Below are 14,111 nucleotides of genomic sequence, written 5' to 3'. Positions count from 1 at the left end.
AGGGGTACGCCCTGTCTTTTCGGTTCAGGCCGCCCCACCAGTTTTTCTGTACGAGTCCTTCTCTGGACAAGACCAAAGCTGGTCAGATTCAGGTAGCTATAGAATCCTTGCTACAAGCAGGGGTCATTGTTCCCGTTCCGCAGTCTCAGCGCGGGACGGGGTACTATTCTACTCTGTTTCTGGTACAGAAACCCAATGGTTCTCATCGCCCTATCCTGAATTTGAAGTCTCTGAACAGATACCTCAGAGTTCCCAGTTTCAGGATGGAAACGTTACGTTCCATCATTCTGGCGATGGAACCCGGGGATTATATGGTCTCCCTCGATATCCAGGACGCCTATCTCCATGTGCCCATAGCACCGGCACATCAGCGGTATCTGAGGTTTGCTATCCTGAACCATCACTACCAATTTCGGGCGTTGCCTTTTGGCCTTTCCACGGCTCCGAGGGTGTTCACCAAGGTGATGGCGGTTATGGCTGCCCACCTTCGGGGTCAGGGTCTACGTCTGTTGCCGTACCTGGACGATCTTCTGCTGCTGGCGAGCTCCCCGGAGGTGCTTCTTCGACATCTCCACCTGACCATTGCTTGTCTTCAAGCACACGGGTGGTTGATAAACTGGAAGAAGTCCTCCCTGATTCCATCACAGCGGATGGTTCATTTGGGAGCCCTGCTGGATTCTCGTCAGCAGCGGATTTTCCTGACTCCAGAGAAGGTCTCCTCCCTGCAGCTGCGGATACACAGTTGCCTGAGCAGTTGCCGCCTGTCGGTCCATTCAGCTATGAGAGTTCTGGGGTCCATGGTGTCGACATTCGACATGGTGGAATTTGCCCAGTTCCATTCCCGGCCCCTGCAGGGGCTGATTCTATCGGAATGGAACGGGTTACCTCACCGGATCCGCTCTCAGATGCTGGTGTTGTCCGCGGAGGTTCGGCAGTCTTTGGCTTGGTGGCTTCAGACGGTGCATCTGGTCGAGGGGCGCCCCTTTTGGATCCCGGACTGGGTCCTGCTCACGACGGATGCCAGTCTTTGGGGTTGGGGGGCAGTGACCGGCTCATTATCGCTTCAGGGTCGTTGGTCCGCGGAAGAAGCACTTCTCCCCATCAACATCCTGGAACTGCGGGCTGTGTACAGGGCACTGCAGTCGTCCGGCCCCGCTCTTCACGGAAGGGCGGTTCAGGTGCAGTCCGACAACGCCACCACGGTGGCGTACATCAACCACCAAGGGGGAACTCGCAGTCGGGCAGCAATGTCGGAGGTGTCTCGCATTCTTGCTTGGGCGGAGTGTCACGTTCCAGCGATCTCGGCAGTCTTCATTCCCGGAGTCCTCAATTGGGAGGCGGACTTCCTCAGCCGTCACGATGTGCATCCCGGGGAATGGTCGCTTCACCCAGAGGTGTTTCAGCTACTCGTGGACAGGTGGGGGCTGCCGGAGCTGGACTTGATGGCCTCCCGTCACAATCACAAGTTGCCCGTTTACGGGTCAAGGACAAGAGACGCAGGCGCCTGTCTGGTAGACGCTCTGTCGGTGAAATGGACGTTTCACCTGGCGTATCTGTTTCCTCCGATATCCTTACTTCCTCGGGTTCTGCGGAAATTCAAGCAGGACGGCGGCACGCTCGTGCTGGTGGCTCCGGCGTGGCCCAGACGTCCTTGGTACTCCGATCTGAGGTGCCTCTCCATCGACGCTCCGTACCTTCTTCCTCAGCGTCGGGACCTGTTGTCTCAGGGGCCCTGCCTTTACCCGGATCTGGGTCGGCTGTCTTTGACGGCGTGGCTCTTGAGACAGCCGTCTTGAGGTCTCGGGGTTTCTCCAGTTCAGTGATTGGTACCATGCTTAGGGCACGCAAGCCTGCCTCCGCGCGGATTTACCACAGGGTGTGGCGCACTTATTTTCAATGGTGTGAATCCAGAAACTATGATCCGCAGGTGTTCCGGGTTTCCAGAATCTTGGAATTTCTTCAATCGGGTTTGGACCTCGGCTTACGCCTGGCCTCTCTGAAGGTTCATGTGTCTGCTTTGTCCGTGTGGTTTCAGCGACGGATTGCTACACTGCCAGATGTTTACACCTTTTTCCAAGGTGTTCTCAGGATCCAGCCTCCCTTCGTGCCTCCGGTGGCTCCGTGGGACTTGACGGTGGTACTGAGGGTCTTGCAGGGTCCTCCTTTTGAGCCGCTTGAGTCGGTGGAGCTCAAGTGGCTGACGTTTAAGACCATTTTTCTCCTGGCAATTGCTTCGGCCAGGAGGGTTTCAGAATTGGGGGCGCTTTCCTGTCGCCCTCCTTTTCTGATTTTTCACCAGGACAGGGCAGTGCTCCGCACGCGTCCTGAGTTTTTGCCCAAAGTGGTTTCAAAGTTCCACATTAATCAGGAACTTGTTGTGCCAGCTTTTCAGTCACCTGATCTTTCTGCTGGTGAGGCTTCCTTGGATGTGGTCCGGGCACTTAGAATCTATGTGGACCGGACTGCTTCGGTTAGGAAGTCGGATTCTTTGTTTGTCCTCTTCGGTTTTCACAAGAGGGGTTGGCCTGCCAACAAGCAAACGTTAGCCCGTTGGCTTCGTTCAGTTATTTGTGAGGCTTATGCGCAGGAGGGTTTACCTGTGCCAGCCTCTGTTAAGGCTCATTCCACTCGTTCTGTGGGTCCCTCTTGGGCTGCTAGACGTGGCGCCTCCGCTGTTCAGCTGTGTAAGGCGGCTAATTGGTCTTCAATTCAGACGTTTTTGAGGTTTTATGCGTTTGACACCTTCGCCTCTCAGGATGCATCCTTTGGGCGCCGGGTACTCCTTTCAGCACAGGAGCGTCCCCGCCCTTAGTTGAACTGCTTTGGGACATCCCCAAGGTCAACCCTGTGGACCCCCTATGGACCCTGAAGTAGAAAACAAGAGATATGGTAAGAACTTACCTTTGTTATCTCTGTTTCTACGAAGTCCATAGGGTCCACAGGGCGCCCGCCCTGACGCACCTGGCTTCAAATGGGCTGTGTGGCTGGTCACCGGTTTTCCGTCTCCCATTTCTGTGAGTATGGTTTCTTGTGTGTTCCAGTCTTCCTTCTCTCTGTTTAGTCTCCTCCTCCGGCCTTAGCTGCTTACCAACTGAGGTGCCTGTGGCCGGGGCGGGGTATAGAGGAGGACGGACCCAAGTGCATCCTGGGAGCAGCAAAGCTTTAACTGCGTGGTGCCCGTGGATCCAGATCCAGCTATACCCCAAGGTCAACCCTGTGGACCCTATGGACTTCGTAGAAACAGAGATAACAAAGGTAAGTTCTTACCATATCTCTTGTTTTTTAATTCATGCTGCCACTCTTCATATTTGGAAGTAACTGCCAGCAAATGTTAGGATTTGTCCTACTTGACCATCAGTGTGTGTAGCTAATTTGGCAATAGGCTGTCAGGCCAAGCTACCTGATCTAAAGGTGCTCATACTTGGGCAGTACAGGCTGCCTTATCAGACAGTAGCAGCAACTTAGCACTTGGACCATACAAATTAATCCCATGGGAAACAATGTGATCAGTCAGTGATTCTGCACTCCGATAAGTAATTGTACACCCCCATTATTTCACTTGGCCCCACTATGAGATTTGTCACATATGTATAATAATATACTTAAACGGGGTGTCCAGCCTGCCTCTGGCGTACAGTGAGCTTATTTTTTGCTTTGGCTCCAAAGACACAGCTTCCTATTGATAAACACGCAGTGCCAGTTGTGCAATCCAAAGCTCCAGGTATTGACTGCATGGCCCTAAATCTGATGGGCCATTTTGCAGTGTTTGGTTACCTTCATTTCTGATTCTCTACAATACCTCTATAGGTCCAGATTAAAGTTTTTAGATGGCCAATTTTATATTTTACAGCACTGCTGTGTGTGTGGTCTATATATACGAAGTTAATGAATGGTCTCTTTGCTTAGTTCTAAAGACTGAGAGCGCTCCCTCTGAGGTCCCTGCAAGCCCTGCTGCTTCTGTTAATCCAGGTAACACCTATGTGGATACTACTTATGATCTCTGTGCCAAATCAACATGGCATTAGTACCTACCCATAAATATTGTAGTGGAAATAGAAGTTGTGTGGTGCAATGCAATGAGCCTCTTTAGTCCCTAAACCACAGCCCCCACCCACTGATGCTCCTGGTACTGTTTCTGAAGCACCAGGTACTGAGATTACAAGTCCTTATTAGGAGTCACTGTTCCAACATCCTGCTATTAACTCCCAATAAAGGGGTCAATTCAATTAGACACGAAGGAGGCAAGTTGATGCTATAATGGCATGGAAACGCAGCCAACGGCACCACACCCCGATCTCACCCGGACTCTTGGATTTGTGTATGGGGCTGTGATCAGTCCGAATGATACCGTAAGATCTTACTTGCGGCCGCTAGAAAGTCATGTCTAATTGACCTTCATGTTAAATACTGATGATGTGTGGAACATATTAAATTACTACATTAAACATTATTTATATGTTCAATTTAGCCCCAGAAATAAAGCCTCTTCCTGCTGATGTCCCTAAAGTTCCTGTTGCTGAATCCAAAGCTTCAGGTACTGAGAACATGCTGGTGATCTATGTTATTAGGGACTAAAATATGTTACAGTAGCAGGTGTATGAGTGAGCCAATGCATGAAGACTCACACACTGAGTTTATTTACTTATTTTAGCACAAAAGAAAAAGTCTCCATCCACTGATGTCCCAAAAGCAGCTGTTGCTGATTCTAAAGCCTCAGGTATGATGGCTGCATGAGTTTATTTGTAATATTCATTACTGGGATCTAATCAAGGATTTTATCAGTTATCGCAGATCAACTTGGCTTCTGTATTAGCCAAATGCTACAATAGCGTTTAATTCTTAGATTAATCTGTCCGTACAGCCCCCAGACACTTTCTGCTTCATTGTAGACACTAATCTTCGTACATCGGGAAGCTACTTTGAAGCAAATGCTAGAAAGTTTCCAATTTGAATACCCACATATGGCCAATTTATATACAAATCTCTTTGGAAGTCAGTCAGGCCACACCAACCGATCTAACTGCCCATACATGAGCAAATCGGACTACTCAGTGGTTGTGTAGCCTGATCAGACTGATGTGTCAGTTTGATGCAAAGACCAGACTTTCTAATACCATATGACACAATTGGGTGGTCAGTCAGCGATCCTACACTCTGCTGTCAATCGACATCAAACCACCTTTACAGCCAGTTTCTCACATGCTGACGGCTGTAAACAGCGTAGCAAGCATCCATCAATATAACTCTTGAACCTATGTGTTGTGTCAAGAGTGAGCTGATTTATTTTTGCTTTAGCTCCGAAGGCACAGCCTCCTACTGATAAACCTGCAGTGCCAGTTGTGGACTCCAAAGCTCCAGGTATTGACTGCATGGCCCTAAAACTGATGTACACTGGTTTGCAGTGTCTGGTTGCCATACAATATATTCTAATACAGAATGCGTGAATGATTTTCTCAAAAGTAAGCTTTTTTATTATTATGTAGCTCCAGAGGCAAAGACTGTTCCCACTGATGTCCTGGTTTCTGAAAATTCAGGTATTGCTTGCATGTCTGTATTGAATAGCACACTACAGTTTTCTGACATATTAGACTCATTAGGGAGTTATGGACACACTATCTCCCAGTATAGTGTGTAGGCACAGCAAATATATTGCCGATTTTCAAAGCATAAACTGATGTTTTGGTACAATTTTCTGCTTTATGCTAAATTTTCATGTGTTTAATTTTTCATGTGTTTGGGACAGATTCAGATATGAATCTTTTCCCATATGAGAATATACCTGGAAGTCCAAAGACACATACATACTCTGCATACAAAATTCCCTGTAATATATGTTGCCAATTCCAAGGCTGCATGGTTTTAATAGTAACTTGATACTTGAGTGCTAGCATGTTATTGTACCAGTTTTAGGGAACATGTATTTTCTATATAAATAACATTAGTGTGCGTTTCAGATTGTCAAGAAAGCCTGATCTATGGACAACTGTAGAGCCTATTCTTGAACCTAAATCTCTGTAGTGACTTCCTGAGCATGCATAATCCTTAAACCTTTAAAGGAACCTGCTAACGATCTAATCTAATGGTTATTAGCTACTGGGATTATTGTATATCTGGGGTTCATCCAGAAATGTAATTGAAGAAGTTTTCTTAATAGTTTCAGAGTCCAATGTTAGATCATTTGTTTCATCTTTTTTTAAATTGTAGCTTTGTGTTTTATATACGCTAAGTATAGTGTTTCTTTGCTTAGCTACAATGTCAAAGAACCCACACTCCTAAGGTCCATGTAAACCCTCCTGCTGCTTCTATAACTCCAGTTATTGCCAGTATGGATGCATTTATGATCTCCATTACACACAATCTCCAAGCCAGTGCAACATGACATTGGTATCTACATTAGAAGCGGAAGTTGTATGATGCAATGCAATGAGCCTCTCTACTTTTCTTTAGCTCCAAAGACACAGCCCCCACCTACTGATGCCCTTGGTGCTGTTTCTGAAGCTCTAGGTACTATGCTTATATGTCCTCATTGCGAGTCTCTGTACCATCTTCCAAAATGTATTCCCAATTCAGTGTTAAATTCAAAAACTTTTTGTGGAACATGTTAAAATAAACTTTTATATGTTTGACTTAGCCCCCAAGACACAGACTCCACCTGCTGATGTCCCTAAAGTTCTTGCTGCTGAATCTAAAGCTCCAGGTACTGAGAACATGCTGGTGATATATGTTGGGACTAAAATATGTTACAGTAGCAGGTGTATGAGTGAGCCAATGCATGCAAACCCACACACTGAGATTATTTACTTATTTTAGCACAAAAGAAAAAGTCTCCACCCACTGATGTCACCAAACCTCCCGTTGCTGATTCCAAAGCCGCAGGTATAATACCTGCATGAGATGATTGGTAATCTCCATAACTGGGATCTAATCATGGATGTTACCAGTTACGACTGTTTCATGTGCATTTATTTGGGTTTGGCTTCCAAGTTTTTTAATAGTGTTTGAACTAGGGATGTGCAGGCTCGGATAGGTTCGAGTTTGCACGTGGAGTTCGGATTTTTCCCTCCAAAAAAACGGAACTCAGAACGAGGCAAAACGTCATCTTACATGGACGAACATCATCATTCCTGGTCTTTTGTCCAGGAATGATGATGTTCGTCCATGTAAGATGACGTTTTGCCTCGTTCTGAGTTCCGTTTTTTTGGAGGGAAAAATCCGAACTCCACGTGCAAACTCGAACCTATCCGAGCCTGCACATCCCTAGTTTGAACTCACATTGAGCATCTTTGTCCTTGGTTTAGCTCTTAGGACAATCTTACCTTTTAATATCTCCTGTTGATTTCTCAGATGTATGCATTTTGATACCAACAGCCTGCTTCAGTGAGAACCAAACTGGTTATTGTGTAACTTCAGATAACACTATAGACTATGCAGCAATTATTGCGCCGATGCATGATGACTTGTAATGTGCATGTTTATGTGATAAAAATGCTTACTATGATCTTTCTGAAGATTGTTTTAGGTAGTTGATGATAGATATATATTTATCAATCTCAATCAAAGAGAGAGCACTCAAACTTCATTTTATATCGAATGTTTAATTGTTTTATGCAGGAGAGTTAGTGTACCTGTAATTTCCATACATGGAGGCATGTTTGTTTGAACCAATATTCAGCTTATAGATTCTGTAGGAACTAGTAAAATTAAATTTGTTGCCTATATAACAAGCTGGCAGTTGTCAGGTTCAAGACGTTGTGGCTACTAGCGTAATAAAGTCTCTGCTAGCACAACACTAGCTCTGGCCTCTCCTTGTTAGCAGTGTCTTGGCATTTACTTACTGTCAGATGGACACCACCTGCTTCCATCATATAATTGCTATAGGATACCTGCATCAGGATCCTCATGCAGGGTTAGGCTGTGTACACAGTAGGCGACCCGCCAATGCACCAATTGATAATACGACTGCATGATCTATCATGCTGTCGCTACACTACACGATCCGGTGAACAACTGCCCAATATATCCTTCACCTCCTGGTGTCGGCAGCTGGGGCGCGCATAGTGCATACACACTGGACGATATGTCTGTCCATTTCGGCAAATCATCTAGTGTGTACCCAGAATTAGTTTGCAGGGAAAAAGGTACCATCTGACAGTATTGTGGCGTGAGAATTGTCTGTCACAAGCAGTCGTGAGCTCTGCATTGAAGTGCGTTGACCGCTAAACCACCTTTGTATGATAGTTTCATTGTTGTCTTAAATACTGTACATGAATAACCAAACAGATATGGCTAAAACAAATTCAGTATACAAAACTACAATGATGAACTATGGTCTAGAATTTAATTTACCTACCAATCAAGTGACAATCTAGAGCAGATATTAGGAGAGATTTCTAGTTATAAATATATATTTCTACTTCAGGGTCCATAGGGTATCCACAGGATACCTTGGGGTATAGGTGTGACGTCAGTCGCAGGGCACCAAAGAGTTAAGCTTTCAGCCTCCCAGGATGCACTAGGTCCCCCTCCTATACCCCGCCCCCGGGCCAAGGCACCTCAGTTTAGTTTGGTGCCCGGCCGGAGTCGGGTGCACCTGTTGGAGTGGGGGCTAGAAGAGCCCCTGAAGCTTATTCTTCATGCAGCTGTGGCTGCACAACTGGATGAACAGCATGGACAGTCAGTCCTGACGTCCATGCTGTCTTCCCTACAACCCGCCGGTACCAGAACGCCGGTACTGATCCGGGGATGCTGGTGGGCGTCTGGGGTCACAGCTAGCGGTGACCCCAGATGCTCCGGACCATGGCCGGATTCAAGGGGGACAGAGGTAAGCAGCGGGGTCCCGCGGTGGGTCCCCGCTGATCACATGGTCCTAAGTCCCCAGGCAGGGGGCTCCCTGGGGACTGGCTGCAGCGTGGAGCCAGGCGACCAACCTGCGCTTCCACTACCCCCTGGGACAGCGGACCGCAGCAGAGCGGTAGCGCTGCGGCGTCCCAGGGGTTAAATGCATGCCAGGGGAGCGCGCCTTCCCTGTCTCACAGCCGGCGCCTCCCCCGCTGCACACAGCCCTCTCTGCATGCTGCCGACTGGTCCTGTGGCAGTGCTCCTCCCCCAGGCCAGCCTCCTCTCTGCTCCTCGGCGGCCATCTTCTCCAGAACGCATGGTGAACGCTGCTGGAAGCGCTGGAAGGAAGCATCGTGGTCTGGGTCCCCCCGCATACCTCTCCTCCGCTGTGGTCAGGTCTGTGTATGCAGCGCTGTGTCCTACCAGGCCCTGTGTCTGTGTAGTTGAGTGATCAGCGCTGTTAGTGCAGGAATTGTTATTTTTCTGCATTGTATGTGACTGTGCTAGCGCTGCTGCCTGTAATCTTTTCTTCTCTAAACTGTCAGCTTTATTACTGTCCCTGTTCTTTCTGCTAAAGCCCTTGCGGTGCGGTGCTGCAGGGTGGTCTCTCGCCTATTTAATACTTAATTGGTGAGAGAGGTCACATACGTGGTGCCATCATGTCTGAAAGTGATTTTCCCCTCCGGCTACAGTGTACCACGTGCAAAGTACCGTTAGCGGAGGGGGAGGGTAGCGCGGAGGGCCTTTGCCGGCAGTGTTTTCCATGGCGCGGCCTATTACGGTTACAGCACCGGTACAGGAGCCGCCCTGGGCTTGTTTCGCTCAGGCGTTAACAGCTTTAGTGGGCCAGTTAGCTCCGCAGCCCGCGTTTACTCCGATGGGTTTGTCCCAGCAGTCTGTGGTGTCGTCACCCATGCAGGGGTTCCCACGACAATTGGTGGTACCCCACAGTCTCCCTATTTCCCCGCTCCCGGGTTCTCAGGAGCCAGCGTGGGTTAACTCCCTGACGAGTTCTGTACAGCACTTGTCGGATGTGTTGCAAGGGGAGTCTGTGATGCGGTCTCATAAAAGGCCGGTGGCGTCTCTGTCCGCTCCTTATGAGGATGACGAAGGGACGTCTGATGATGGGGAGATTCTAGATCCTTACGATCAGGAACCTCTCCATACTAAGGACGCTGATGCTAAGTCCAAAGTATATATTCCTGGACTTATTCGGGCGGTCCGCACAGCCTTGGTGATTGAGGACGAAGTTCCCCCAGCGGCTAAATCTAAGTATGCCTTTTTCAAAGATGTGAAGGGCGATGCCACAGTCTTTCCTCTTTCGGGTCAGTTGGTGGACCATTTAGAGGAGGCGTGGAAACAACCTGGCAAAAGATACCAGCCGCAGAGACGCCTGGCGGTGGCTTATCCGTTCGCGGATAATTATTTTGCGAAGTGGGAATCCCCTCCACAGGTGGATTCTCACGTGACCCGTCTTGTCCGTAGTGCCACATTGCCGATGCCATCCATGTCCTCCCTTAAGGATGCTACGGACCGCAAGGTAGAAATCTGCCTGAAGTCCGCTTATTCCCTTGCAGGGGGGGCAGCACGGCCGGCTATGGCCATTTGCTGGGTTGCCAGAGCGATGGAGCGCTGGGCGGATTCATTAGAGGCTTCTTTTGAATCCGACTGTCCGGCCGATCAGGCGGAGTTGATTGGCAATCTCCGTGATTCGGCCACCTACATCAACGAGGCGGCTCTAGACATTAGTACTCTGGTGTCTAGAATTTCTTCAGCAGCGGTAGCTGCTCGTCGCACCTTGTGGCTGCGATCCTGGAAGGCGGACGCAGATTCCAAGAAAGGTCTGGAAGCGTTGCCGTTTACCGGAGAAGTTCTCTTCGGTCCGGATCTGGATAAGATTGTGGCCACGCTGGCGGCAGCCAAATCTGCCTGTCTCCCGTCGGCCGCTGCTCCTTCTGGTTCGGGACCATCGTCCTTTCGGTCATCTAGGGCCCAGGGCAGGCCCAAACCACAGTCGTTTCCTCAACAGGCTGGCCCTAAGAAATCGGTCAAGCCCCGGAAGCAGGCATGGAGTACCAGACGTCCGGCCCCCAAGCCAGATGACAAGCCTGCGGCCTGACGGTCCGGGCCTCCCTTTGGGGGATCCCAGGGTGGGAGGCCGCCTGCTACAGTTCGCCCAGTGTTGGTCGTTCACTACGACAGACACTTGGGTTCTGGAGGTGGTTTCCCACGGATACGCCCTCTCCTTCCGGCACAGACCCCCGGCTCGCTTCTTCACCACGGGTCTCCCATCAGACCGGAACAAGGCTATGGAGCTGCGGAAGGTATTGCACACTATGCTCCAGGCTGGAGTTATAGTGGCGGTTCCATTCTCCCAGAGGGGCCAGGGTTTCTATTCAAATCTATTTTTGGTACAGAAACCCAATGGGTCATATCGTCCGATTCTCAACCTCAAAGCACTCAACAAGTCTTTGCGGGTCCCGAAGTTTCGGATGGAGACCCTACGGTCCATCATTCTGGCGCTGGAACCTGGGGACTACTTGGTGTCATTGGACATACAGGACGCTTACCTGCATGTCCCTATTCTTTGGCGCCATCAACAGTTCCTCAGGTTTGCAATCAGCAGCGACCACTTCCAGTTTCGGGCGTTACCTTTTGGCCTGGCAACAGCACCACGTGTTTTCACCAAGGTGATGGCGGTCATGGCGGCTTCTCTGCGGCTGCAGGGAGTCCGCATGTTGCCGTATTTGGACGACCTGTTATTGGTGGCAGGATCTCCAGAGCTCCTGTTACGCCACTTGGACCTGACCATTGCACTGCTGCAACGGCACGGCTGGCTAATCAACTGGCAGAAGTCCACTCTAATCCCGTCTCGGAGGATTCTGCATCTTGGAGCCTTATTGGACTCGGGACAGCAAAGGATCTTCGTGACGGAGGACAAGATCTCTGCTTTACAGTCAAGGGTGCGCAGTTGTCTGCACAGCCGCCGGGTGTCCTTACACTCGGCGATGAGGTTACTGGGCTCCATGGTGTCGGTGTTCGACATGGTGGAATACGCCCAGTTTCACTCCAGACCTCTGCAGCACCTGATCCTGTCCAAGTGGAACGGGCTGACTCAGTCTCTGAAGTCCCAGACGATTGTGCTCACCCAGGAGGTTCGCCTGTCCCTTACGTGGTGGTTACAGACGACCCACCTCAACAAGGGACGTCCGTTCTGGGTTCCAAATTGGGTCCTGTTGACAACGGACGCCAGTCTTCGGGGCTGGGGAGCAGTTTCGGGTCCACACTTGTTCCAGGGCAGGTGGACGCCGACAGAAGCGGAGCTTCCAATAAATATCTTGGAACTCCGTGCGGTCTTCAATGCTCTCCAGCAGGCACAGCGGTTTCTCCAGGGTCGCCCGGTGCAGGTCCAGTCGGACAATGCTACCACCGTGGCCTACATAAACAGGCAAGGAGGAACTCGCAGTCGGGCGGCTCTCGTAGAGGTCTCTCGGATCCTGGTTTGGGCGGAGCGCAATCTTCCGGCCATATCAGCGGTCTTCATCCCGGGAGTGCTCAATTGGGAGGCGGACTTTCTAAGTCGCCAGGACGTTCATCCGGGGGAATGGTCCCTGCACCCGGACGTTTTTCAACTACTGGTGGACAGGTGGGGTCTTCCAGAAATCTACCTCATGGCGTCCCGGCACAACAACAAGTTGCCGGTGTACGGGTCTCGCACAAGAGACGAAGGGGCGTCTCTGGTGGATGCTCTGTCCGTCCGGTGGACGTTCCGGTTCACATACCTGTTCCCTCCGGTCTCCCTTCTTCCACGGGTAATCCGGAAATTCAAACAGGAAGGAGGGACGCTCCTGTTGATAGCTCCCGCGTGGCCCAGACGGCACTGGTTCTCAGACCTTCAGGGTCTGTCCGTGGACATTCCTCTGCGGTTGCCGCTACGACCGGACCTTCTGTCTCAGGGTCCTTGCCTTCACCTGGACCTGACTCGGCTGTCTTTGACGGCGTGGCTGTTGAGACGGCCATGCTGAGGTCCCGGGGGTTTTCCAGCTCTGTGGTGCGTACCATGTTACGAGCTCGGAAACCGTCTTCCGCGAGGATATACCATCGCGTGTGGCATACGTTCTTCCAGTGGTGTCGACCGAGAGGTTATGCACCGCGGGAGTTTCGTCTGTCTCGGATTCTCGCCTTCCTGCAAGCGGGACTAGATCATGGGCTTCGCCTTGCTTCTTTGAAGGTACAGGTTTCGGCCCTATCTGTCTGGTTTCACCGTAGGATTGCTACAATCCCGGATGTGCGCACATTTATGCAGGGTGTTCTCCGCATTCAGCCGCCCTTTGTTCCACCTGTGGCGCCTTGGGATTTGGCTGTGGTCCTGAGGGCTCTCCAAGGACCGCCGTTTGAACCACTGGGCTCAGTGGATCTTAAATGGCTGACAGCTAAGACTGTTTTCCTTCTGGCCATTGCTTCGGCCAGACGTGTTTCTGAGTTAGGGGCTCTTTCTTGTAGACCCCCTTTCTTGGTTTTTTATGGGAACAGGGCAGTGCTCCGCACTCGGCCCGAGTTTCTTCCCAAAGTTGTTTCCCAGTTTCATATTAACGAGGAAATAGTTGTTCCGGCCTTTAACTCACCGGGTCTTTCCGTGGGTGAGGCCTCTTTGGATGTTGTGCGGGCCTTAAGGACTTATGTTGACCGCACTTCTTCGTTTAGGAAGTCGGACGCTTTGTTTGTCCTCTTTGGCTTCCGTAAAAAGGGTTGGCCTGCTTCAAAGCAAACTTTGGCAGCCTGGATCCGTATGGCTATTTCTGAAGCTTATCTTCATGAAGGCCTACCGGTCCCTCCTTCTCTGAAGGCTCATTCCACTAAGTCTGTGGGTCCTTCGTGGGCAGCTCGACGTGGTGCCTCGGCAGTTCAGATCTGCAAGGCTGCTACGTGGTCTTCTGTCCATACCTTCGTGAGGTATTACAGGTTTGACACCTTCGCCTCTCAGGATGCTTCCTTCGGGCGGCGGATTCTCCTTTCTGCACAGGAGCGTCCCCACCCTTAAAGGATACTGCTTTGGGACATCCCCAAGGTATCCTGTGGATACCCTATGGACCCTGAAGTAGAAAATATGAGATATGGTAAGAACTTACCCTTGTTATCTCTATTTCTACGAAGTCCATAGGGTTCCACAGGACTCCCGCCCTGTCGCACCTGTGCTGCAGATGGGCTTTGCTCTGGTCTCCGGTTTTCCGTCTCCCTCTGGTGAGAATGTGATTCTTGTATGTGTCCAGATC

The 14,111-nt window shown here is 50.3% G+C and overlaps 1 protein-coding gene across 1 annotated transcript in view; it reads left to right on the top strand.

Moving 5' to 3' along the window:
* The window catches only part of NACA (nascent polypeptide associated complex subunit alpha), a 55,660-nt gene that overhangs the window by 16,024 nt on the left and 25,525 nt on the right, over positions 1–14,111 (top strand). The window contains exons 21-28 of the mRNA XM_088473118.1: positions 3,907–3,969; positions 4,469–4,534; positions 4,652–4,717; positions 5,296–5,358; positions 5,484–5,534; positions 6,448–6,504; positions 6,632–6,697; positions 6,811–6,876. Of these exons, the coding sequence (XP_088329244.1) occupies positions 3,907–3,969; positions 4,469–4,534; positions 4,652–4,717; positions 5,296–5,358; positions 5,484–5,534; positions 6,448–6,504; positions 6,632–6,697; positions 6,811–6,876 (498 nt within the window). The remainder of the gene's footprint in view (positions 1–3,906; positions 3,970–4,468; positions 4,535–4,651; positions 4,718–5,295; positions 5,359–5,483; positions 5,535–6,447; positions 6,505–6,631; positions 6,698–6,810; positions 6,877–14,111) is intronic.

The sequence above is a fragment of the Taudactylus pleione genome, unplaced genomic scaffold (assembly GCF_031769625.1).
Source record: "Taudactylus pleione unplaced genomic scaffold, aTauple2 ptg000130l, whole genome shotgun sequence".
In the NCBI taxonomy this organism is placed as follows: Eukaryota; Metazoa; Chordata; class Amphibia; order Anura; family Myobatrachidae; genus Taudactylus; species Taudactylus pleione.
The sequence above is the reverse complement of the archived record's forward strand: the minus strand, read 5'-3'. Positions and strand labels throughout refer to the sequence as shown.